Below are 23,931 nucleotides of genomic sequence, written 5' to 3' on the forward strand. Positions count from 1 at the left end.
ATGTTTGTCCTTATATATTTATGTATTGCTTATGATTGTATGTATTAACTCATTAAAACCTGAAAATTATTCATCAGCCCATAACCACATGGCTGGCTTGCACATCTGGAAAAGTCATAGCCTAGGCTGCAGGCAGATGATCCATTGCAGCTCATTCCAGGTACAACTGTATCATTGATATTCCCAGTAGCATCTCGTACAACACAGGAGGCTGTGGAAACAACAATATAGTGTTATTTTCCTTCCTTGTGACATCAGAAGCATGCTCTTGCCACACTTTGACTCATTCTGGACATGTTTTGTACAGCTGCTGCCTTAGTCCTATCCCAAAGAGTAACGTTTCATGTTGGGCAGAGGTGACTTCCCTGTAGTGTGGCTTAGTTTCTCATGTTGTCTGTAAGCAAATATTTGCTTCTGTTACTTTTAAATAATCAGCCAGTTGACTAATGAGGACTAGCATATTTCTGAGACTAGAGAACCGGACAGAGATCAACAATAAATTAACTAACTCAGAAGTATATTGTCTGCCTGTGACCACTTTTACAAGTGCCAATATTAAAAGAAAACAGGTCAGTGAGGGTCTTAGGTCTAGGCATACACTTTTTTTTTTGTTGTTTAACAAGGTCACACAATTGCTTTAGAGACCCAGATCCTCAGCTGCTCAAATTGTCATAGCCCTAGTGGTACCAATATGGTGAGACAAACTTTAAACAGGGGAAATTACCTATATTCTTTTTGGTTTTATTAGTATTTATGCTGTTCTTTTTCACTTCCCATCGGAAATGGGAAGAAACCTATGGAGTTAGAGTGCTGATCTTAACATCTTTAGTGGCTGAAATGTAAGTTTATATGGTGTCTTCATGCATGTCAAAAACATTGTTATTGAGAGTCTCAAAGTAACCATTATCTATTTAGCAAACCAATATGCAAACAGAAAGAAAAAAAAAGTATTGCACTGAAAAATAGACGGTTGAAATACAGCTATTGCTTGTGAGAACAGAACAATGCATTAGCACAGATTTATAATAGAAAGTGAAGAATTACTTCTTTAATTGCAGGGGAAATTTAGATCCAAGTAATGCAATAACCTGAGCTGCAGCTTGACTTGAGTCTTCTGCCTTTTGTGTAAAGTACAAGAACACAAAAGTCAAGAAGATTTGAGATTCATCTCCCAGAAAAGGGAGTACCCCTCAAAGCTTTCATGCAGTATTCAGGTATTTGCTCATAAGGAAGCGTGCCACTTACAACACACTTTCTTACAGTAGTATTGACATAGAAAAAGAAAAATATTTTTCTTGAACAGAGATTTATTGTACCCTTGTAATGAGAATTTAATTGCATATTCCTCCAAGACAGTTCATGGCTTCAGTACAGATCTCCTTTTTACTCTTGTGTCTGTTTTGTACCTCACATTCCAGTGTTGTAGAGCACCTAGTTGTGTAGTGCATCTTCTTTAAGACAGACAACTGATTTCTGTCTTTGACATATAACATACAAAACATGTGTGTTACCCTGTTACTCATGAGTGCTCAGTAAGACTAGTGAGAGGAAGTAGAATCCATGTGAAATTTCAATGTGAATGAGGAACAAAAGATGAGCAGATTGATCAGAAGTTCCTGTAATCTTTATTATGCTCATGGATACTATGTGCTAGTGGTCTTTGTCACTGAATCAAAAGGCAAAAGTAACTATGCAAGTTATATGAAAGTCCAGCTGCGAAGCAGGGACTTTCACGTCTGCTGACTGCTGCTTTTTTCCCCTACTGTTTTTACATACAGTAAAATCAAAACAACTGCCTCTCTACATAATATATCCACAGGATGAAAAAGCAGTGAGGTTAATCATTCATTTGCATACCAGGCTTTCAAACTTTTTTGACTGTATACGTTAAGACATGAAGCAGAGGTTCTGTACTTACCTGCACAAATTGCAACACCAATGTAAGCAACTGTTGTAATCAGAATGGCCAGCATTGTTCCTTTGGGTATCGCACCTTGCGGATCCTTAAAACAAAGCAGTGACCCAAAAACCACTGTGAGTTTGTGTGCTGCAGTCTGATTGCATTTGCATGCTAGGGAGTCCTGCTGCATTGTGATATGAAGATATCTTTAGAGGGTAGATTTTTGTCACTTAGACATGCACCAACATTTCCTGTCCCAGCATGTAGGTAGTGAAGCAGTCCTGTGGTGCAGTGCCCCTGCCCTGGATGTAGTGAAGGATATTCTGCAGGAGCAGAGGTCACGTTTATAGCAGCAGGAGAGTCCTGAGCTCTGCATTTGTGGGAGCTCTAAACTCTCTTTACATTGCAATGGGCTTTTTTTTAATGTTTAATGACATAATGGGTAAATAGTTACTGAACTAAAAAACTCCTGTGAATGACAAGATGGGACCATTTTTGGTTAATCAGTAAGATAGATGCAGATAGCCGCCCTGTACAGAATACAGTACTTTTGTAATTAGCAAATAGTAATTGTTAGTTGTGTCCTGACAACAGGCTACTTCCTTTCACTGTTTTCACTTTTAGTTTAGATTGTTTAATAAGGCTGGGTTATAGTGCTTACAGACTGGCTCACAACAATATCGGCTTCGATCATGCAACTGTAAAAGTCCAAAGATCTGCATTATACATTGTCATTTTAAAGGGGATTTTAATACCAGCTAACCTTACGACTTAGTGTGTATTTGTTTATGCTAGGAAACACTTTTGGTTTGGTGAGGTTTTCTAAGTCAAAGAGGCATGGAATGCGTTTTAAGCCACAGACTCTTGTACTTTTTATAACTATGCTCATTGCATGGGAAAGAAAACCAAAACACAAATTTGGAGTTTTGTGTGAAACATGGATGAATGACTTTATTGTGTTAATAATTAATATAATTTTTAAATGAGATAAGGATTTATTGAGCTGAAAAATGATTGTAAAGTCACTTCAGCTGCATAAGACCTTTTGCCCTCAGATCACGGTAACTTTAATGTATACAGTTCTGGTGTGCATGACTTAGGTCATTGTTTTTGTGGAGTCTTATACTGCAATCTTAAACACTGTAACATTAAATCTTAGCATTAAAACTTCTTACAGCTTTACAACTTCTAAATTTTATCTCTAATTAAACACATAATTAATATGCTGTTAGCACTTTAGGGCCTGCTCCAAAGCCCACTGAAGTACTAGAAGACTAGCTGTTTCTGTAAGTAGGCTTTAGACTGGGCTACTACTTGAGTGTGTAGCGGCTGCAGAAGCATGTACGTAGGTGTTTGCAACAAATTCTAAAGAAAGTTTCGTTGATCAATTTTACACTTTTTAAATACTTCTTAGCTTGTCTTTTAGATTACTGGAGGGGCTGGTTAATTTAATTAGACCTGTCGAATGCATCTAAACATGCTCAGTGGGGAGTCTGCGGCCTAGAGGACTTGGTTATAGAAATACACTTATTGCCAGACTGAAACAAGTGTAGAGAGCCAACAGGAGAACCGCTTCCCTTCTCAGACTCTTTTAAATAGCTTATGAAAGAAGTGCTGCTGCTTTGGGAGCTTGCCTTGTATAGAGAGCACCATATATGGCAAAAGAATTCTTTTTGTCTGATAAAATGATGGAGATTGTGTGAGGCTAATTCAGTCTCACTGGACAGAAGTACAATGATTTTTGTTGTTTTAATTAAAAACGGAATCTCACAGACACTGTTAGTGGCTCAGTTTGTACATATTTCTCTCTGTGCTTGGCTTTAAAAGCAGTCCTCTGAAAACAAAGATAAGGCAGGCAACTCAGTGTGACTGGCTGTCAGGGTTGGTAGGATCTGGTGAATTTGTGACTACTGTGTCAATACAGAAATAACAGACCTTTGGTTGAATCCTTCAGGTATACAAGATAATGGATCTATATGATAAAGCCGGATAGCTTCATTTGGCATGCTGAGGTTATCAAGGTGTGAGCCACATCTTTTGGTGACTTTTTTTTTTCTTTTTTTATGTTGGGGTATTTTTTGGTGGTTTGGGTGTGGTTTTTTGTTGGTTTTGGTTGGTTGGTTGGTTTTGTTGTTGTTTTTTAGTATTAGATTGCAAGACTTGGGTTATGGATACCCTGGTGCATTTCTGAATTTCTTGCAATATTACGAAGTACTGCATTGCTCCACATTTACTAGTGATACTTTGCTGAGCTTTGAATTACTTCAGCTTTGCATTTAGCTTTTAACATTCTTTGCATTAAATACAGTGTGCAAAGTCATAAAAACTAGAGGGCACTCAAAGTTAAAACTAAGTTACTGTCTCTTAATTTACCAGTATGTTTAGATACTGGAAGTACCATCTTGTACAACTACTATACTGCAAGAGGAGAGTGGGGACCTGACAGAATGGCAACAGCAAGACAATTGGGAACCCTTGAACCTCCTTTCCCTGTCTCTTCAGACTCCTTTCTTTTGTCACAGCTGCAAACCTGCAGCTTTTCCTTTGAGCAGCAGTAGTGTACATGGGATTGGGACATACTTGCTTTCATTAAATGCTCTTTTTGCTCTGCCCTTGCTATGACTCTGAATAGGAAAAGGCAGTCTCCGCTGATTCTTGTGAGTACAAACATGAGCTTTACAGGTATGCTTTTGGGGATGATGTTTTACGAGATTTTGCAAAAGAAGAGCACCAAGAGATATACATATAATTTCTCTTATGTCATGTGCTGCTAATGGACCATTAAAGGTATATTATTACAGGTTATCGAAACATGCTTTTAAATGATATAGCAACCCAAATCTAAATGCAGTAATTTCTGTAAATAGCCATAATGCATTATGAGAGAAAATGTGAACTGATGTTTTTAAATAATAAAGCAGAATCTTAAAAGTGAAAGTTTTGCATCCCAAAAGAAGACATGATTTAAAACTGAATACAGTGTTGGTTCATAATTTATTTTCTTGTTCTTTTTCAGCCTACAGCTAGTATTATGAAGTTAATGAAATACATACTTCCAGATCTCCTGAGATATTGGCTCCTGCAAGAATGCCCGTGGCAGCTGGGAAAAAAATGGCAAACACCGAGAAAAATCCTTCTCCACTTCTGAAATCTGGTCCAAAGTTTTCTGCAAATATTGATGCTGCAAATATAGGTGAAAATGAAACATACAACCAGGATTTGATTCCAAAGTTACCTAGTGAAGGAGGTGAATAAGCTAGTCTTTCACGTCTGGACAACTGGGTTTTAATCTGTCTCATATCATAAGCAAAGTGAATTTGATTTCCTTAGCCTGGTCCCCAGTAGGATGTGCTTGTCTGCATCTCAGAGCTACAGATCCTCATTGAAGTGACAGGAGCGTCACTACAGCACTTGCACTTAGCTCTCTGTAAAAGTTTGTCTGTGTTCTGCTGATACATAAATGACTCAAGCTGCAGCTAACTGTGCTGTCAGCTTCAGCAGCAGAGAGACAGACTGAAAATTAAAGATGAAATAAATTCCCTTGGTTTGCAAGCTTACTTAAACTCGGTCAGAAGATCCTGATCTTGTGACCTTTTTCAGTGGAATCCTTAACTCAATATGAAGCCAAAAAAAAAAAAAAAAGGCAAACTTTATTTTATGGTCGACAGCGAAGTTACTTGCCTTGGTAATTAAAAAAGCCTCTTGCCTTCTTTTCGTTGTTGGTAGGAATGACTGTCCCAATGAAGAAATTTGCAATGGCAATAAGGAGAACAACTAGAAGAATAACTTGAGCCTATTAATAGAAACAAAAAGATCTTCATGATCATTTTAATTTGCATTGACTGTGGAGATGGCTATACAGTAAGTTACTTGTATGTGTTCCCTAGGACAGATTACTAATTTCTGTAGTTTTCAAAAAAAACAAGAACAAAGAGCTGAATCAGCTCATGACAACAGCGGATAGTTTTTACTAAGTGGGTTATGAAATATATATTTATAATTTAATTTTATCTTAGTTTCTTTACAAGAAAAGGCAAAATGAAACAGCTAATGCATTAATATTAAGTATAAGGCATTTTTATATTGTTATAAAATTCGTTTAGTTGCAGTGGGGGTCACTTCAACCATTGTAATATCTGCTTGTTTTTCTGATCTCTTTCACAAGTAGTTCTCCATTACAGCAGAATGTAAAGCTCAGAGTGCTAGTCTGGACCTGATTTTGATAGCTGTATTCTACCCTCTAAAGTATTTCTGTTTGAATTTCCATTTTGAACTTTTTTTTACAGGTGAAGGAATAGCAGAAATCATAGAGATTAAGGAATGGGTAGCAAGTAGAGCTCTTCTGCTGAGTGTGGCTTGAGAGTACAGTGATAAAACCATATATTGTTTTTACTACTGTTTGTTCTGTCAAGCTGCATCAAAAGTAAGGGCAAAAGAGGCACTTACCCAGGGCTCTAAATGATGCCATGAATTATGAAAATCAATATAATCAAGCTGTCTGCAGAACACAAACTTCCTCTTCCCTTTTAAATGTATGTTCAAGGAAGAGCATGGAGTAATTGTGCTTTCATTGAATGCAATGATTAAACTGCTATTGCTTTTGGAAAGATTAAGCGTAAACCGAAACTAAGTGCTTTTGAAAATTCCACCTGTTGTATAGCATTCCTCACACACAAATGGCGTACAGGAGTCTAATATACTGCTTGCTTTTATGTTCTTTTAAAGGTTTACCTTTGCTTCCCATTCCATGCCAGCAACAGAGATGCCGAGAAGACATACAACAGTTATGGTACCTATTATTCTGATGTCGTTGGACTCATCTACCATCAGTGTATCACTCTCCTGAAAGCAGTAAGAAATGTTATTAGAACCAGTCTTTCTCTGCCCAACTGGTGGGTGAAATAGAAAGCAGTTGGCTGTCAAAGTTTGAGATTTGTGAGACCAAGCGTTTATATTTCATGTTCCAGCTGGCTCTTTGTAGTTGGGGTTATTTTGCTGTCCAATTAGATGTTTGTTCTTTTTCTGATTTTGAGATTTTTGTTGAGAAATGTATTCATAAGGTAAAAATAATGAAGCATTCTATGTTTAGACAGACCAGCTTCTTCCCTGCTAAAGATATCCCTCAAGCCTCACCTAAAAAGTGTCACCACTTAAACAAATATATTGTATAAAACAAAAAAATACCAAACAAACAAACAAAAAAAAAGCCCCACAAAACAAAACCCCAAACAATTTAATAATCTACATGAAACATCTACATTTACCTTAAGAAGTTCTACAACTGTTTCGGCAAATCCGACTACATACATAGCAACTGCCACTGCATTCGCAAAAGCAAAGATAAGTCCTATAGATCCACCAAACTCTGGGCCTAGACTTCTTGAGATAAGATAGTATGCTCCACCTGCAGACAGAAATGATTGTTATTTCAGCACAACTAAATGCTCAGTTTTTGCTTATTTTCCTCCCATAACTAATACTGCAGGAATCTCTACTTTTAGCCTAATAAATGTAATCAATATTTGCCCTATATTAATAGAGGGTACTGATTAAAAAAAAAAAAGGGAATGTCCTTTGTACTGGTTCTGCCTTCAGACTTTTCTGTATGCCTTTCTATTGCAGAAATCTTTTTAGTGCATATTAGTATGCAAATAATTTTTCATGATACATAATATAGTAACACAGAGCAGAGAGAACCTCACTTCCAGGCAGGTTCTAACTTACTTGGATCTATCCCAATGTTAGCATGAAAAGTCATATTCTGCGGTACGTTGGTAAAGATCCTGCATAGTGCTGCAGTGCATCTTTAATCTTTTTTTTGCATGTCACCATAAATGGAGCATAAAACTTTGTCAATTAATTATTTCATCTCATCTCACTGGCACTTAATATTTATTGTCAGGAAGTATTTAAGATTATATACATTTTAATTTACTGTTGATCCGTTAAGAGAGATCACTCCAAATATATTTATTTATTATTGCTTTGCTTGTAACACAGTTATCTCGATTCCATTTTTTTTCTAATCCAAATCTTCAGATTTTTGCATTTTTCATGAGATCATATTTACTTACCTCCTCTTACTACTCCATTAGTGCAAATGGCAGACATGGAGATACCTGTTAATGTTGTTACTACTACACTCAGACCAATAACTATGATTCCAAGACCTGAAAGATCCGAAAAAGAAAGCATATTCAAGTGTATTCAAATACCTGCTCTGCTTAAATGATGTAGTAAGAACTTGCCATTTTCCACAGAGGCTAGAGCAGACCAGTTATAACTTTAAGGCTCTGAAATGCACTAAAACTTTGTTTTATGAAATACCTGACATGCACTTTTCCAGCAAAATTATTTATTCTTCTTCCAACGAGTGGCTGAAATGTAAGAAGTTTTTATAAAGAAAGGTGTTAACTTGAAGATATCCACTGGTCTGCATCAGTCTTTAAAATGGGAGGAAAGAGGTGCCTCATGCTCGGTTTGTCCACAGATGTCCAACCTGGAATGCTCTAAATAAGAAACACATGCTGAAAGGTAACAGAAGAACTCCATGAAAAGCCAGAAGCCATCCCTTGCTCAGCAGTAGGCAGGAACATCTGAAACGTGCTCCACAGACTGAACTGAAATCTGGGATTTATTAGAAGTGACAACTCAAAACATGCCATAAATTTGATTAGAAGTGACTAGGATTGTTACCTTCCAGTTCCTTTAGATGTACCATTTGGTTTATGGTCCCTCTGCTTTGCCTCATAACAAAATAATACATAAAGACCTTTTTGGGCTTGAAAGCATTAGTAACCCTAAGATTTTTACCTCCACGGACAAACCCATTAGTTGCTATTGCAGAAGTTGACAACCCAGTAATTGAGGTTACCATCGTGGCGAGAAGAATTATGATTACTCCAAGACCTGTCAGTAATAAGAAGATAAAATATTTTACTCATGTTCCATGATTCCTACAAATCATTCTCTCTTTAAATTGAATTTTCAGGCTAGAATCAGAGCAATGAACAGAAAAGATGGTTAGTTGGCCACTTGCAGTTTGCAGAACATTTCCAAGGAGTCCATGTCATGGTAGTAAATTATTCCCATCAGTCTTCAAGCAGTGATTCTTTCTGATAAGAGTACCCTACCCAGAAGTTCTTGTGATTTTCAAAGACTGGAAGAAATGAGGAAAGAAGTGTCCCTTGGTATGGATGCTTATATCTGCTTTTAATATACATCCTGGCCATGTAAGTGAAGAGATCGACACATTAACCAGAGTTCTTGTAAGAATGCTGCTGTCTTTCATCAGTTAGTTAAACACTCGGTCAGAGAAAGACTGACTGTATAGTTTCATAGTGCACCAGGACAAAGAGTGTATCAGGTAGAGAGATAAGACCTGAGTGCAAGCCTGCTATATCATCACTTGCCAAGCTATCAAGTGCTGCGCTTCCCCACTCTCTACTCATCTCCCTCTTTCCCTGCAAAAAGTAGTTTAACACAAGACAAACATTTGAAAATGGAAATATTGCTTTTTAGATGCCATCTACTTTAACAGGTGCCCTGTAGTGTATAATCTTAGAGAACTTAGAATATTTTTTTTTCTTTAATCTGATATCACAAAATTGTATAATTAAACAGAAATAATCTAACATCGGAAGATCAATGATCGGTGATTAGTTATAGGTGAACTGGGTTTCAGTTTGAGTAAGACTATGAAATCTGAGTATGTTTCCAGTCTTTGGCTGCGTGGTCAGGGTTCTACTAACTTTGTGAAACTATGCTAGAAACTAGATGAGTATGAGGTGCCTAGTATGATTTAGAATCATAGAAACATTGGTTGGAAGTGACTGAAGGTCTGTAGCTCAGCCTACCAGTCATAGCAGGACTATAACTAATACAGGACTAAGTCAGTGATGGCTTTGGCTAGCTGGGTCTTGAAAACCTCCATGGACAAAGATCCCATAGCCTCTTTAGATCACATGTTCAAGGGCTAGACTACCTGCCTAGTGAAATTTCTTTGTGTACAAACTGGACCTCCCAAGCTACAAATGCAGCCATTGCTTCTGTTTTCTGGCACTACCAAGAGTTTGGCTTTGTAGTTCCAGAATACTTTCTTGTTTCAAGTCAGGTGAAGAAATAATATAACATCTCTCTCTACTTTATTGCTTCTATTCCCATTTCTGTCTGTGAGAGGACAGGAAACAAACTGAAAGAAAAAAAAAGAAAAAAAAAGGAAAAGAAAAAGAAACAAGTACAGTTTGGTGCCAAACACGGAATCAGTACTTAGTTTTATGTGAACTTGCTAACGCTTATGCAACAGCTGTCTTGCTTCCATAAGGTACCTACGTCTTCATTGTGGAATTGAAGATTGTACATTGCTTGTAGCAATATTTATTGACCAGGGCTTGTCCAAGTTGGAACTTGGATCCTAACAACTGACATCCAGCTAGAAGTACTACAAACATATTGATTTATCTGCTATATTTCTACCTTCTGGCTTCCAGATCAGATTTCTGACTTCAGTTCATACTGGATGATTATAGATGCCCAATCCCTGAATGTATTCCTTTGCTGCTTAAATTATAGCCATGTTATTGCAGCCCTTTAAGATAGAGCAATGTGATGTGTGAGGTATAAATAATATATAACATAGTGTAGGATATTTAAAGTGATTGGAGCCTCTAATAAATCATGTTTATCCTATTGATTTCTGAACTTGTACTATAACTAGTCATGCACCTATTTTGTATGCAGGTCTGTATAAAAAAAAAAATCCAAATGTTCATTCCTTTTGGTCAGCTACAGTTACATAGAAGGATATTGTTAAACCATGCAAATTTTGTGCCTGACAAGTGGCTGAATATGACTTTGAATCAGCTGTTAACTCTTAAATTGAATAAGTTAGACACATTCTTCTTAAAGTAGTTTGAAAATTATTTGGTAAGTGCATGTGCATCCTAAGGAGTATTTTCCCAGGATTTTCTGTTGCATTTCCCAGTTCGTGTTGTTAACATATATATGATAAATAGGGTCAGATATTTTGCTAATTCGATGAGAAGTATCTGCTTGGGAAAGCTTTAATGTTAATTTAAAAAAATATTTTAACATTTAAGAAGAAAAGTGCATAAAATTAAGTGACTCAAGGAAAACATCATTGTAATATAATGTAACGTAATGTAATTGTAATGTTCAGGGCCAGATTTTCACTTTACATTAATCTGGTGTTTTTCCCTGCCTTTGGCTAACCATTCCATGTATAGGTACAAATACAGACTTTGGAGAGTCCCCAGATATTAGGTGGAAATACCAGGCTAGTTTTGGACCTGGAACCTTGTCAGGACCGTACTGTCCCTTTTTTCCCAGCTGATGATAAACAGAGAACCTTGTTGGAATATTATTTTCTCCCCCTATAAGAGCTTTTGCCTAAGACAGCCTATCAGGACATGGAAATAATTGCGTTTTCTCTCTTTGGCCCTCTAATGATGGGGATATAAATGGTGCCCAGATGGTGGTTTAACTGACTCATTTAATTTCCATGTTAGTAGCAGGACCCAGTGAAATCCCTGAGCCTTGGTGATGATGAGCTTACATCACTGTTCTCCTTAAGCAGCTTGGCTAGGGACTTAAACCTCATTGCTTATAAGACATTCAGAAAATGCATTGAGAAATTATTCAAATGGAATTTGATGTCTCATTTTCAGAAGTAAAACTAACCTCCTTACATAAGGCATGCAATTTTAAAAAGCAGCAGCAGAGCAATAAACCATAAGAAAGGAGAGTCTGCTTATCAATGAATTAAAATGGTAAAATTAAATGTGAAAGCAGAAAGGCTGTAACTGATGTTGGTGCAAATTAATGTTAAAATCTGATTAAAGTTTAGATCGAAAACCAGGCATATGGCTGCTAAGTAAGTTGTTCTAAAATGAATTACTCTTGCCTATGGCTATTCTCACACCTCAAAACAAAGTAATACTTCTTGATGATCTCAATAAGTTACTAAACTGCCCTTAAAAACTAATTTTGCATGAAACCCCAGAGCAAAGTCTTGGCAATATTAAGATGCAGAATTTTCATGGCAAGGCATATACTTATGAGTGCCCTGGGCTGTACGCTCTCATTTGGTATGCATCATAAAATCAGAAAGCACCTCTTTGTCAGGCACAGTGCTAGAGCCATGCATGGAGCACTGCAAAAGTAGCAAAGTTCTTCCGCTCAGTTCTGGATCTTTTATTGGTTTTGATTATTTTTTTTTTTTTCTATTTGTGTGTCTAAGTTTGTGGCTGGACTTTTTTCTTAATAAGAATTTCATTTGTTTCTCTTATTTTAATAGCTCAGTCTTGCCTAAGTGAAACTTCTGTGGAGTTACTGTATTTTGTTGGAAATGAGACTTCAACCATGCAAAATTTTACTTTTCCCTTGGAATTTTCACCTCCATTAACAAGGAAGTGAATGATACTTGTATTCAATCCGAATTTGAGCACTGAATTTTATCCAAGACCAGAAGAGTTGACACCCCGAGGCCAGAGTTTGGACTCCAGCTCGTGTCTACTTAGCATTTCCATCCTGTTAGAATCCAAACTAGAATACTTGCCATCCACCCTTGGGATTGCTGTTTTTCATGACATCTGGGTGCCAGGGCCCCATTATTCTAGACTGTATGATCATGTAACACAGAGTGGTACTGCCATTGCAGTTCATGTTTCTGTGCTTGCCCAGAGCAGCAGCTCCAAAAAGCAAGCTGTACCACACAACTACCAATACATTGCATCTTACTGAGCTGCTCTTCTAGTTGCTGGAGATTCTTGCAGTGTTATGAGAACTTTCCTCTCTCACTGGTTTCATTGAACCCTCAACAACATGCTGGACGGAGGCTTCAGGGCCCAGTCTCCCAGGGACTGGAATCTGGGATTTGGATTAACTAAATTGCACAATGAAGAAGCAAAGATACAGCACACAATGAAGTGTACTCAGTTAATTTGTATGAAAGCTGTAGCAGAGTTTTTAAAACTTAGTGTTTCATAGTACACTAGTAACTAGTGCTGTGCTGTAGTTAAAAATAACAAAATCCTGATGAGATGAGACCTCCTTCCAGTTCTGTTTTCATCTTTGCAGAGAAGTGTGAAGAAGCGTTGTTTTTAATATGTAGATGGCAAGGTTTGGGATTCACAGATAAGCAAAGTGTGAACTCTTAAAGGTTAACTCTATATGCACATATTAGAAATTGGCCCAAGACATGCAGTTTACATCTGTTACAAGATCTAAATACAAATTTCACTAAAGCTTAGAAATACTCAGATGTGATGATCATATGCGTAGTTAACAGATCTATGCCTCTAAGCAGTAATTTGGCTGTGAGTCTGGAAAATTCCAATAGTTTGGAGGATTAACATCTTTTACCCTGGCAAGCATTTGAAAACATTATTTAGTTCAACATGCAAATGCACATCTGAGATTATATATTAATCATGATCACGTATAGTTTATCCTCTTTATCCCTTTCACTGTTGAAAATGATATGAAATAAGATACATACCAATTCCTGCTTGACCTACAATCCAGGAAAGTCGAATAAAAAGCATCACACCCCAAATATTAAGCATGCATCTTACCTAGGTTTTAAACAAAAAATACTGCGTTAGCACAACGTTGAAAGTATTGTTAACAACCAGAAGGGTGACAGCATGCATTGCAGGCTTTTAAAAAGCACCCAAATGTCCCTGAAGTCCGCCTCCCTCTTTTACTTCTTAAAAGACCTTAGTGTTGCAAAATTAATCTTAAAAGTTTATTTTTCTTTTAAGTTTTTTTTAGAAATGCAGATAAGTTTCTCACCAGCACACCCTTCACCCATCCGAACTTGACAAATCCTGTTTTGTTTTCTTCTTCCTTGCTGACTGCTGTCTCATCTCCAGCAGCGCTTTCTCCATTAGCCACTCTCTCGACTGAGCCCGTGGTCACAGCTATGTTCTGAAGGATCACACAGAAAACAAATACATTTTTGTGCCAATCAGAGGACACCTGACTGCATAAGAGGCATGGAATAAAGGAATTCCAAAGAAGATCAGGTTTTACTGTCTCTGGAGTAGAGTGCAATATTCTGCTCACAATAGGCATCAGCAGCAGGTGGGCTTGCTAACAGTGAGAAAAGATGAAAGAATCTGTTAAGCAGAGTACATACGTTATTATCTGATACTAAATTGTCTTTATTGTAAACTGTATTCAACATGTATGTTGTGTTGATATGTCAGTAGAGCATCTAACATAATGAGGGTCTTGTGGTTGGCCTCTGCATGCTGCTGCAACAATTTATGAATAATGCTAAGTGTGGAAACAGGGATAATTGCTCACTAGTGAAAAGAGACCTAGCTGAGGGCCACATGGCAAAGTTATGTGATGAACTCTGGTGTTCTCTGTTGGATAAAGTACAAACATAATTGCAGCAGCAAATGGGTAACATATTCTTGAAAACAGTCAGAGAAATGACAGTGAAATGTAGTAAATAATGCAGTAAATGAATAATCCTTTCTGTAGTTTAGCCACCTCTGGTATAACCACAGTAGATAGGAATTGCCGTATTTGTGGTGTAACCAGAATAAATAGCACAGAATTTTAGATTTTTCACATCCAGTTGCAGACATAAATCTGTCTTTTATCTCTTCAGCTCTTCTGCCCCAGAATCTTTGAGGCAGTTCAGCATCATGCTATGTTTCTTGTGGTTTGAATAGGAATTAGTCATGGTACTGAGGTTTATACTTACTGCTGCTTTTTTTCTTTTAATATTTTTATACGAAGTTCTGAATGGTTTTGTGAGGAGATGGGGTTAGGTTACAACTATTGCCAGGTATCATCTGAGTCCTCTGCAGACCTCAGGAAGGACCATATACCTTGCCATAGTCTGGCAGAGGGTCAGGAGCATGCATTACTTCTGGAGAGGAATCAGGATGCTTTTAGGGTTTGGAGGAGGATGAAGGTATTTCCAGATTAACTAAACAGGTCAAGGAGGGGAAACATCTCTGATTCTGTGAAACATAGGAGGTTTTTTCATCTTGCTTAAGCCTCAAGGCTGTTTCTGTATTTCGTCCATAGGCTTAAAAACCCCCAACAAACAAAACCAAAACAGACGTAAAGCCCAACTGTATATGACACTTTCCTAATGTTTGGACTCCCCCCTCATGGATGGGGGCTGTAGCCACTATGATGCAAGGTTGTAGAATGCTTTTGACACAGTGAATCCAGGATTGCGCTCACAAATGAGAAATAAGTGACTGGATAATACATTTCAACATGGATTAAACTTGGTGCCTATGGTCCTTTTGGCCCGAAGTGAAACGGGAATACAAGATCTATTGAAAGCCTGTGACTTTAAGCTCCTGAGTTACTTAGATAATTTTGAGAATTCTTACCTTAAAAAATAATGGCTGTGTTTGCTCAAAATACATCAAATTATTAAAGTGAGTTAAGGAAGATTAGCAGAATAATATGAGGGGGTTTTGCTACAGTGGTCAGAGTTTCAGAAAAAATAAGAGAGTTTGGTCTTTGTACTTGAAACAAGTTGTTTTCTATGTATTTCAAATTAATTTGTGCTCTTTGTGCCATTATAATAAATTATGGCCTTAAACCTTCCATAAATGCATTTTAAATTGGCATGCTTTAGTGAATGATTGGTTATTTACCAAGCAGCTGTACCTGTGCTACTCATGCATTAAGGATGTGGCATAAAAGTGACAGAACGTTTTGAAAAGCTACCAAAATAAAAGTTAACTGCTTTTTTTTTTTTTCTTTTTTAATTCCTTTCCTTGTTTCAGAACAGTTAGTCTTCATCTCTCATGGGGCTAAAGATGATGAGCTCATCAGGTCTCTGTAACAAGTGTGGAGAATAGCCAAGATGGAGAAAGGTTAGGTGATTTCTTATGTAGGGTAAATATGAAGCCCAAGTAATTATCACCAGCTATCAGCTGTGAAATAGCACTTAGACTATTTTTTAGGGATTTAATTGGCGATTTGTGGCTTAATGTGTGCAAAAACTGACACGTCTTGCTAAAAGATGACACACATTTGACTCCGGCAGTGTAGGAACTAGATATTTGAAGTTCCTTTCAGCCTGCCTTACATTCTGACATTTGAAAAATTGCATATTAAAAAAGTGTATTAAATATTAATATTTATCTTCTGATGTTAACCCCAGCATCAAAGCACAATGGGAATGCTTATATGATGTTTAGCAATCTAAAGTCGACATATGTCACTTCTTATCAGAATCTGGCAATAGGCTTTGACAAGACAGTTGTCTTCAACAATTTGAGTTTCAAAAAAGCTGGGGGTGAGGGGGGCAGGATTGCCTTGGAGCATGGTGTAGCAAGCCCTGATTTTAGTGTTAAAGTATAACAGAATAAAGCATCTTCTCCAGAACTGCATCTTGGGCTTTTACTCTAACCCCCGCGCAGACGCTCAATGTGGCATTTCATCCTCTCCTTAGTGGTAGCTAGAGAGCCTGCTGCACATTGGGGCGGGTGGATAGGCACCCCATCCAGCTGTATGTACTGCTTTTGCCTCTTGATAGGAGCTCAGCCTTTTCGTGCTATCTTAATTCCCTTCCCTACTCATCTACTATTTGGTGACCTCATGTTTGTTATTGTTCAGAATAAGATCTGTAGACTGAAGTGATTTGTCCAAGGTCACAAAGTGAGTCCATGGGACAGCCAGGAATAGACTACAGCCATGCTAATGGCAGGTCATTTGTTCCAGTGCTGTGGTTAGTGGCTCCCAGACCAGCACCACAACTCACATAAGGGTACAGCAGGTTGCCAGTGTAACAGAATCCCATTGCCTCAGACATTCACCTTCCTATTTTGAGAGGCATAAGATTATCCTATAAGCTGGATACTGGAAAAGGTCTGGAAATGACCAAGCTAGATGATGCTTTTTTCTCTTCCCTAGCAGTCCCAACCTGTGAAGCAATTTCCCCTTCATTTTATTCTGGGATGGAATCTGCCTTCTTTTCAATCTTCTCTAAGTGAAAGCCTTAAAAAACGCTAAACAAATTTATCTAACTTTGTTTAAAATAAACAAACCATTGAGTGATGCAACAGCAAACCCCCTGAATTTTCTGGTAATGGTCAAAACTGAATATCCCTTAATATGCAGTACATGTTCATTCAGCATTATGATCAAAGCCAATACACTGTTTTTCTCCTCTCTAGCAGTTACGGAAGTAAATTATTCCTATAAGAGGAAATTTCTTCTGGGCATGGAAATGTGTTTAGTCCCTTGAGTAGCAGGTTATACATCTGCAAATGAGTAGGGATACCAAATTCATATTCTTTCCTTTTCACATCCACTTTGCATTCATTTTTGGAAATAAATGTTGACCCAGGTAAACTGTTTCTTCTTTCTATGTAAGCCATTTTATGCAGGTCTGTGGAGACCTTAATTTAATTAAGTCAGGCCAAAACTAGGAAGCTTTCTTAATAAGATCCTAAAGAATCGGGTCCTAATTTCCTAATGGCTTTTTTTTTTTTTCTTGATTTCATTATATTAATCCTCCTTAGGACAGGTGAATCTCCAGAGAACTGGAGTCTGAAGAAGATCTGGACCAGCATCCAAAAATCAGATGTTTGTCCAAATTATTCAGACCTCAGAAGTATGTGAAACTGAGTGGAATGATGATGACAGCATGTTTTCTCTGGGGATTTCTCATTTCAGTATTGCCCAACACAGAAAAGGAATAGGGGATTTTGCTGCATATTGACACTTCTGGTCTGAGTTTGACTAGAGCGGTGATATCTCTCTTTCCAGCCCTGCCCTAACAAATGCATGATTAAGAACCTCAAAAAAAGTTTTTATTTTAATTCTGTAAATAGGTGTATCCTGTGTCTCTCCTCTGCTTTTTACAGAGAACTTGGTATCGTGGCTTAAGAGGGAAGAGTCTAATTTTACCAAAGTCAGTAGAGTATCATATTATTCCACTGTTTTTCAGTAGGTTTTAATAATTTAACTGTTTCAAAATGCTTAATCTAGCTAGTTTTGTCCCTGGAAGTTCTCATTACAGCTTTCCATGCTATTTATTTTGCATGGAGGTGATTCTTTCGTGTAAGATCTAGGTAGGTGAATAGACAGCAAAATTCGCCTATCTACCTATTCTATCTAAGGCAGTTAAACAGAAGTTAGTGAAAATCTGGCATTTGAGACTTAATATTACCAACTTCTCAAATTCTTTCCTGAGAAAGTTCCAAATGTGCAAACCCCAAAGGATTAAACCTGGCCAATGTATATTCTTCTGGTAAGCAGCCATAGAGGGTGACAAAAGTCAGGAGTATCATGATTAAGGGCATGTTTATATATTTCATTATTCATTTACTGTGTATGTGGAAAAAAAAAATGGAGCAAACAGGAAGAGTCTGTTAGGGGGAAGTTTTTTCCATAAAATCCATTGGTCATATGTATCAATAGTAAACTCCTACATTGTGTTAACCAAAAGTAGGTCCACTCAGAGGTGGAGATGAGAAACAGCCCTAGAAAATCTTTCAAAGGCAGGTTAGCCAGTTTTATCCTGTTCGGTAGTTCTCTCTGTAAGTGTATTCTACATGGATATAGTCCCATCTATTACATGAGTAAAGTCTAAACAGCTCTTCTATGTGATAGATTAGGAGGAATTTAGCCAAGTTATTCTTCCATAAATGCTTTCTATGTAGTCATTCAAGAGGCTCTTCAGATTATCTCCAAATTCATTGGTATTATGAGCATGAAGGCCTAAATTCATTCATTGAATCAGCACCTGAAAACTGTTGTCTGCTATCCCTCTTCTGAGCAAACACTTTCAACCTCAACACCCTTGTTCTGGGTTCTTTCTTGCTATTTGAATGGTTTGTTACAGCAATAAACAGGTAGTGCTTTGGATTTCTGATTAGTTGAAATTGCATTTATTGCACAAAATGGTTTTTATAATACTTATAGAAATTTATATATTATTGACTGCAACAGAGGAATCTGTGAAAGTTATGCATCGACGTTAAATTCAATTTTAGGATAAGTGTGAATTGTGTAGCTTGGTTGAATTATGAATTGATACTCATCATCTGCCGTCCTAACTCCTAAATGAAACAGAAGAGATTCAGTAGTTCTAAAAGTATACTTTTAGACAAGATTAAGCTATGTTTTTCTGCTAATCAAGTACATTACTATCACCTTTTAATGAAAATCTTTGCTTTGGGCATGGTACAGGGCAGAAAACATACTGCAGCTACCAAAGGAAGTGATTACTTGTACTTTTTCTCTTGAGTAAGGTCCATGAATTTAAGGACTTTCTCATATTAATAAACAGAATTAACAGCCTGGAAATGGAATAGAGAAAATTTGTATCTTTCCTTTCCACTTACCTTTGCCAGTTGTTCATGAATTTCTAATAAGCTTGGTCTGCTGAGCTTATTCCCACTGACGCTGCCAGTGTTTCTGTAATAATCAATTTTGGGAACTGGGTCCACTGTGTTATGGCCAAAAGTCTGTAGATAATACATTTTAGTGTGAGTATCATAGGGATGTAAACTAGCTTCTGTTTTCTCCCCATTTTGAAGGAAATTGTCATATAATTCTCTTTTTCCTGGTCTGTAACTGATTCTCAGCCGGTTATGTGCTTCATCAGTAAAAGATGTTTCTTCATAATGTGGTGGGTCAGAGCCCACATCCTCTTGGGATGTTTCATTGTTGTCATGGCTTTCATTAATTATGTTAACTTGAAACCGATTTGCATTTGGATCCAAGAATACATTTGGCAAATTATTCATTGACATCTTCAGGGATGCTATAGACTTAGGTCACTGAACTGGTTACTCTTCTGCAGCTGCAGCTAGTTAGTTGCAGCTACGGCAAAGGGTTTAGTGCTGTTGCATATGAAATCTTTGCTCTTCGAGTAACAAAGTTATGAGAATTTTTTCTTGAAATCTCTAAGCAGTCTTCCTGATGTTGTCCACTGTGTTTCTGCCATAAAAAATATAAATAAAACATTTCTATTAGCTTGCACAGTTCCACCATAAGCTCTCCACCGCCTCACCAAATACCCATGAGACTGTCATCCTATGACTTGTTGAGTAAAAATAACAGTTGAGTCAGACTGAATTTGTGGGGATGTTTCCATCTGTGACAGATGCACTCGACCCCTTAACCAACCTAGTGGTAGTTTGGTACAGGCTCCAAAGGAGGTAAAGGCCTAAGCTGTGAACAGGCCAAGAACACCTCTAGTTTCAATCTGTTCTCTGAAAGCCCACAAAGGAGCAGAGTGACACGGTGAGCATTGATGCGCATCGATGCATAGAGCTGGAACACCGATCATGCGATTAACACATGAATAGTGGGTGGCTTTCCCAAGACTCATTTATCAAGGAACAAAGAAAGTTGTGGGTACAAGGAGTCTCATGCAGACCTTTTCCATCGCATGTAACTTGCTTACAAGCCAACCACTTTATTCCATAAATACAACGACCTAAGTGAGCCTTCTTTGAGTCTTCAGCTAAGCAGCCTGGCTGCGTGGCAGTGATCTCCCCTTGAGCTGGGATGCTTCTCAAGGTTGCTCCTTGAGGCAGAGAGACCTTTTACCAGCAGCAGATCTTTGGTAAGTGACTGATATCATGCATAACCTTGTAGTATGGTAACTTTGATTTGTGCCTTGGTAGTTTTGAATGCCTGTTCAAATGCTAGTGCCGTACAGTAGCAGAGTAAACCTTGCCATTGAACTTTGTTAAGTTGCACTTTTACATCGTATTAAAACCACTTTTGCTAATACCTTTGACTGTGATTCTTTAAACGATCTAAATCACTCATTTGTGATAAATTGTTGTAGTCATCAGAATCCTAAATCAGAATTCGCAACAAATTGGCCTAGTCAGCAGGATCCTAAATCAGGATTTGTGACACCATCTATATAAAATGAGCTTTGGATCAGATTCTAAGTACCTAAAATTGATTTTCAAATATAGTATTTCTTTTAATAGTGCAATGTTTAATTGAAGCCAGCGAAAGCGTAGGCAGTACTAGGGGCGTGACACAAGATTTCGTGAAGTCCATTTACTGTTTATGTTCCACTTAAGTATTATGATACCATGTGTGTTTCTCTCATTGTCTAGAATTAAATTTGTGTTAAAAGCTTGAATCAAATGCATTTTTTAAACTGACTACTACAAAAGCTAGGCTTTAAGTTTTCAGTAGTTCCAGGATGGTGAAAATTTGTGAGCAGACAATTTAGATGTAGCAAATTGTTCACTTTTTATGTAAATAAAATTAGTGTAATATGAAGGAATAAATAGACAATTGAAACAGATCCAAAAATAGCATTTGGTTTCCTAAATTGTAATTAAGGAAATAAATGACTATAATAAAGTATTAACTATTGAAAAATATTAACAATAGCCCTAGGCATTGGAATATATTTTATATTTTATATTTGTACACTTAAACACCCTTTAAAATTATTTGGAAGAAATTGTAGCAAGTCATTGAATCACACAGGTTGGAAGGGACCTTGGAAGTTTATCTAGTCCAACCTTCCACTCAAAGCAGAGGGAACACAATGTAAATAAGGTTACTTGGGGCTTTTACCAGTCAGGTCTTGACATCCTCCAAGGTCAGATTCCACAACCTGCCTTGTCAGCCTACTTAGTTGTCCTTAAAGTGTTTTTGTTTTTTTTTTTTCTGTATGTCTAGTTGGAACCTGTCAGTCTGACCATCATCTCTCACTTTCCTGCTTCTCAGTAAAGAGCATGGCTCTGCCTTGTCAGTAACCTCCTCATAAGTATTTGGAGGGCTGCTTAAGTTCCCCTAATGCCTTTTTTTTCTTCTGGTTAAGCAGGTCCCCTTTCCTTATAGGGCAAATGCTCCTACCCCTGACCATCTTGGTGGCCCTCCATCAGACACACACAAGTTTATCAACATCTTTCTTACATGGGCAGGTGTGGGGGGACAGGTAGACAAACTTAGAAACTGGGTTCCAGGTGCAGTCTGTTGAGTGCTGAATAGAGGGGAATGATCACTTTGCTTGATCTGCTGGCTATGGTCCTCTCAACACAGCCAAGGACACTGTTCACCTTCATTGCTCCCAGGGTATGGTGCTGACTCCTCTGTAGCCTGCTGCTCACCAGGTCCCTTCCAGGAGAGTTGCTCCCTGCCAGTGGGGCCCCAGCCTGTATGGTGCAGGGGTTTAGTCTGTCCAAGGTGCGTTTGTCCTTGTTGAATGTCATGAGATTCTGTTGGCCCATTCTTCTAGCCTGTCTAGGTCCCTCTGAGTGGCAGCCCATAGAAAGGTCAACGTATGATAGGTGTACAATCTGCTTCCCACCTCCACTTTCCCACACAGACCCCCTCAAAAAAACAAATAAGCAAATAAAAACCCCAAGGGCAAAAGGGGTACTTATGTTTAAGGCCTTTAGTGGGTTAAGTACCTTTGCAGCAACTTACAGGATGGCCTAGATGGCCCTGAAATGAGCTGTTGAACCAATGGCAATCCATATGTCTTGAAACATACTTCTAAGGAGATAAGGGAGTGTGATTGTATAGACCTGTATAATTCAGTAGGAGTCGAGGTCTGTTCAAACTGACTAAACCAGATCATGCTTAGACATTGAAACTCTGCAAATGTATGTAAAAGCAGAAAGTTTTAGAAACAAAATGTATCTATATGAAGGAATATATGAACTGCAAATTTGGGTAAATAAGCCCGTTAGAGGCATTTTTTAAAGTTTTGTGCTTTCACAAGAGGTTGGGCTAGGTGACCAATTTAAATTTCTTAATGATTTTGTGAAATGCATTTGGCCCTTTGGCAATGAAAGATAAAATACTGCATCAATATTTATAGTCCAGCAATGTAAATCTTCTCTAAAATCACATATCAAAATTATAATTTGAAGAGCTGATAATCAAATGTCCTTCATCTTCAGTATGAGATATAGCTAAAGCATGTTTTCTCACTTCTTCCATCAGCTATAGATAATATTCCATTGTTACCTCTCTGCTATGATACCACTTTATAACCCCCCTCATATTTATTTTGGTTTTCCTGCTTAATGTTTTGTAAGCCTCACAGCAACATGTTATATTTATTTAATTTATTTACTTCCCCTGGGCTTGGATGATCAATATTATTATTATTATTATTACTACTACACATTTCTGATCATCGATAGTATTCTGCTTCCTTTAGTCTTTTAAAGTTGTAAGGAAGTGTTTCATCTTCAGGCATGAAGGAGCAAAACCAAACCTTTTTTCATTAAGGTCAGTGAAACTAGGTTTGTTTCCATTTCCATGACTGAGTAAAATCCTGATTGTTTTATGACAATGAGACTTTTGCTACCAAGTAAAATGATTCTGTAATTTCACTGTCTTATTTCCATAATATTACTATTTTGCTAGGAAAAGAAAAGTCTCTTACCTTTCTGCTGTTCTTGAAAATAATATTTTGATTTTCACAGTGTATTTCCAAAGGTCTCTCAACTGTTATCTGCCATTAATTTTGTGTTTAGTATTCTAGCATTACACATAAATAATCAAGTTTACTGTATTCAGGGTAATTTAACTTACCATTCAATCCTGTGTTTTTAGGGAAGGACAATCTGCTGCTTTTATTCATGCATATAGCGTGTCCCTCTCTTTGAGGCATTACAGACTCTGCCTTATTGGCCAGATTTTTCTACTGCTTAATATACTGAAGAGACCATCCAATCCCTCTCTTTCAAAACATTTCTAGATGGTGATTTAGAGAGGCATTCTAGCTTGTTAACTATTAACCAGCAAATGTACCTATCCATTACAATTACTGGGTTTATGGTATTGCAAAATTTCTAAGGGGGCCTGAAAATACTTTTGTTATCTCCATTTCCCTCCCAGCTATGCCTGATTCTGTGCACAGATCATGATCTCTCTATTTTTGAGTTCTGCATATATAGTAATGGAGATAACAAGAGTTCAAGCTTCTGCTCAGCGCATTTTATGCAGAAGAGATTCCAGTGAAGTCAGCAGGATCCATCATTGGTGGGTCCCCTTGTCCTTACATGGGTTTTTGAACCATT

At 37.6% G+C, this 23,931-nt stretch overlaps 1 protein-coding gene across 3 annotated transcripts in view; it reads right to left on the reverse strand.

The window, feature by feature from the left end:
* The window catches only part of SLC12A1 (solute carrier family 12 member 1), a 48,677-nt gene extending 29,009 nt beyond the window's left edge, over positions 1 to 19,668 (reverse strand). The window contains exons 1-11 of one of the 3 annotated variants that reach the window (XM_086471622.1): positions 19,258 to 19,668; positions 13,715 to 13,849; positions 13,419 to 13,494; positions 8,714 to 8,809; positions 7,975 to 8,070; positions 7,165 to 7,304; positions 6,632 to 6,742; positions 5,582 to 5,693; positions 4,954 to 5,081; positions 1,919 to 2,003; positions 60 to 211 (exon numbers count right to left, since the gene is read on the reverse strand). In XM_086471622.1, coding sequence (XP_086327748.1) covers positions 60 to 211; positions 1,919 to 2,003; positions 4,954 to 5,081; positions 5,582 to 5,693; positions 6,632 to 6,742; positions 7,165 to 7,304; positions 7,975 to 8,070; positions 8,714 to 8,809; positions 13,419 to 13,494; positions 13,715 to 13,849; positions 19,258 to 19,668 — 1,542 coding nt within the window. The remainder of the gene's footprint in view (positions 1 to 59; positions 212 to 1,918; positions 2,004 to 4,953; positions 5,082 to 5,581; positions 5,694 to 6,631; positions 6,743 to 7,164; positions 7,305 to 7,974; positions 8,071 to 8,713; positions 8,810 to 13,418; positions 13,495 to 13,714; positions 13,850 to 19,257) is intronic. The other 2 variants (XM_009952279.2, XM_009952278.2) reach the window with 2 other exon arrangements.
* Between the last annotated feature and the right edge of the window lie 4,263 nt (positions 19,669 to 23,931).

The sequence above is a fragment of the Leptosomus discolor genome, chromosome 11 (assembly GCF_034619465.1).
Source record: "Leptosomus discolor isolate bLepDis1 chromosome 11, bLepDis1.hap2, whole genome shotgun sequence".
Lineage (NCBI taxonomy): Eukaryota > Metazoa > Chordata > Aves > Leptosomiformes > Leptosomidae > Leptosomus > Leptosomus discolor.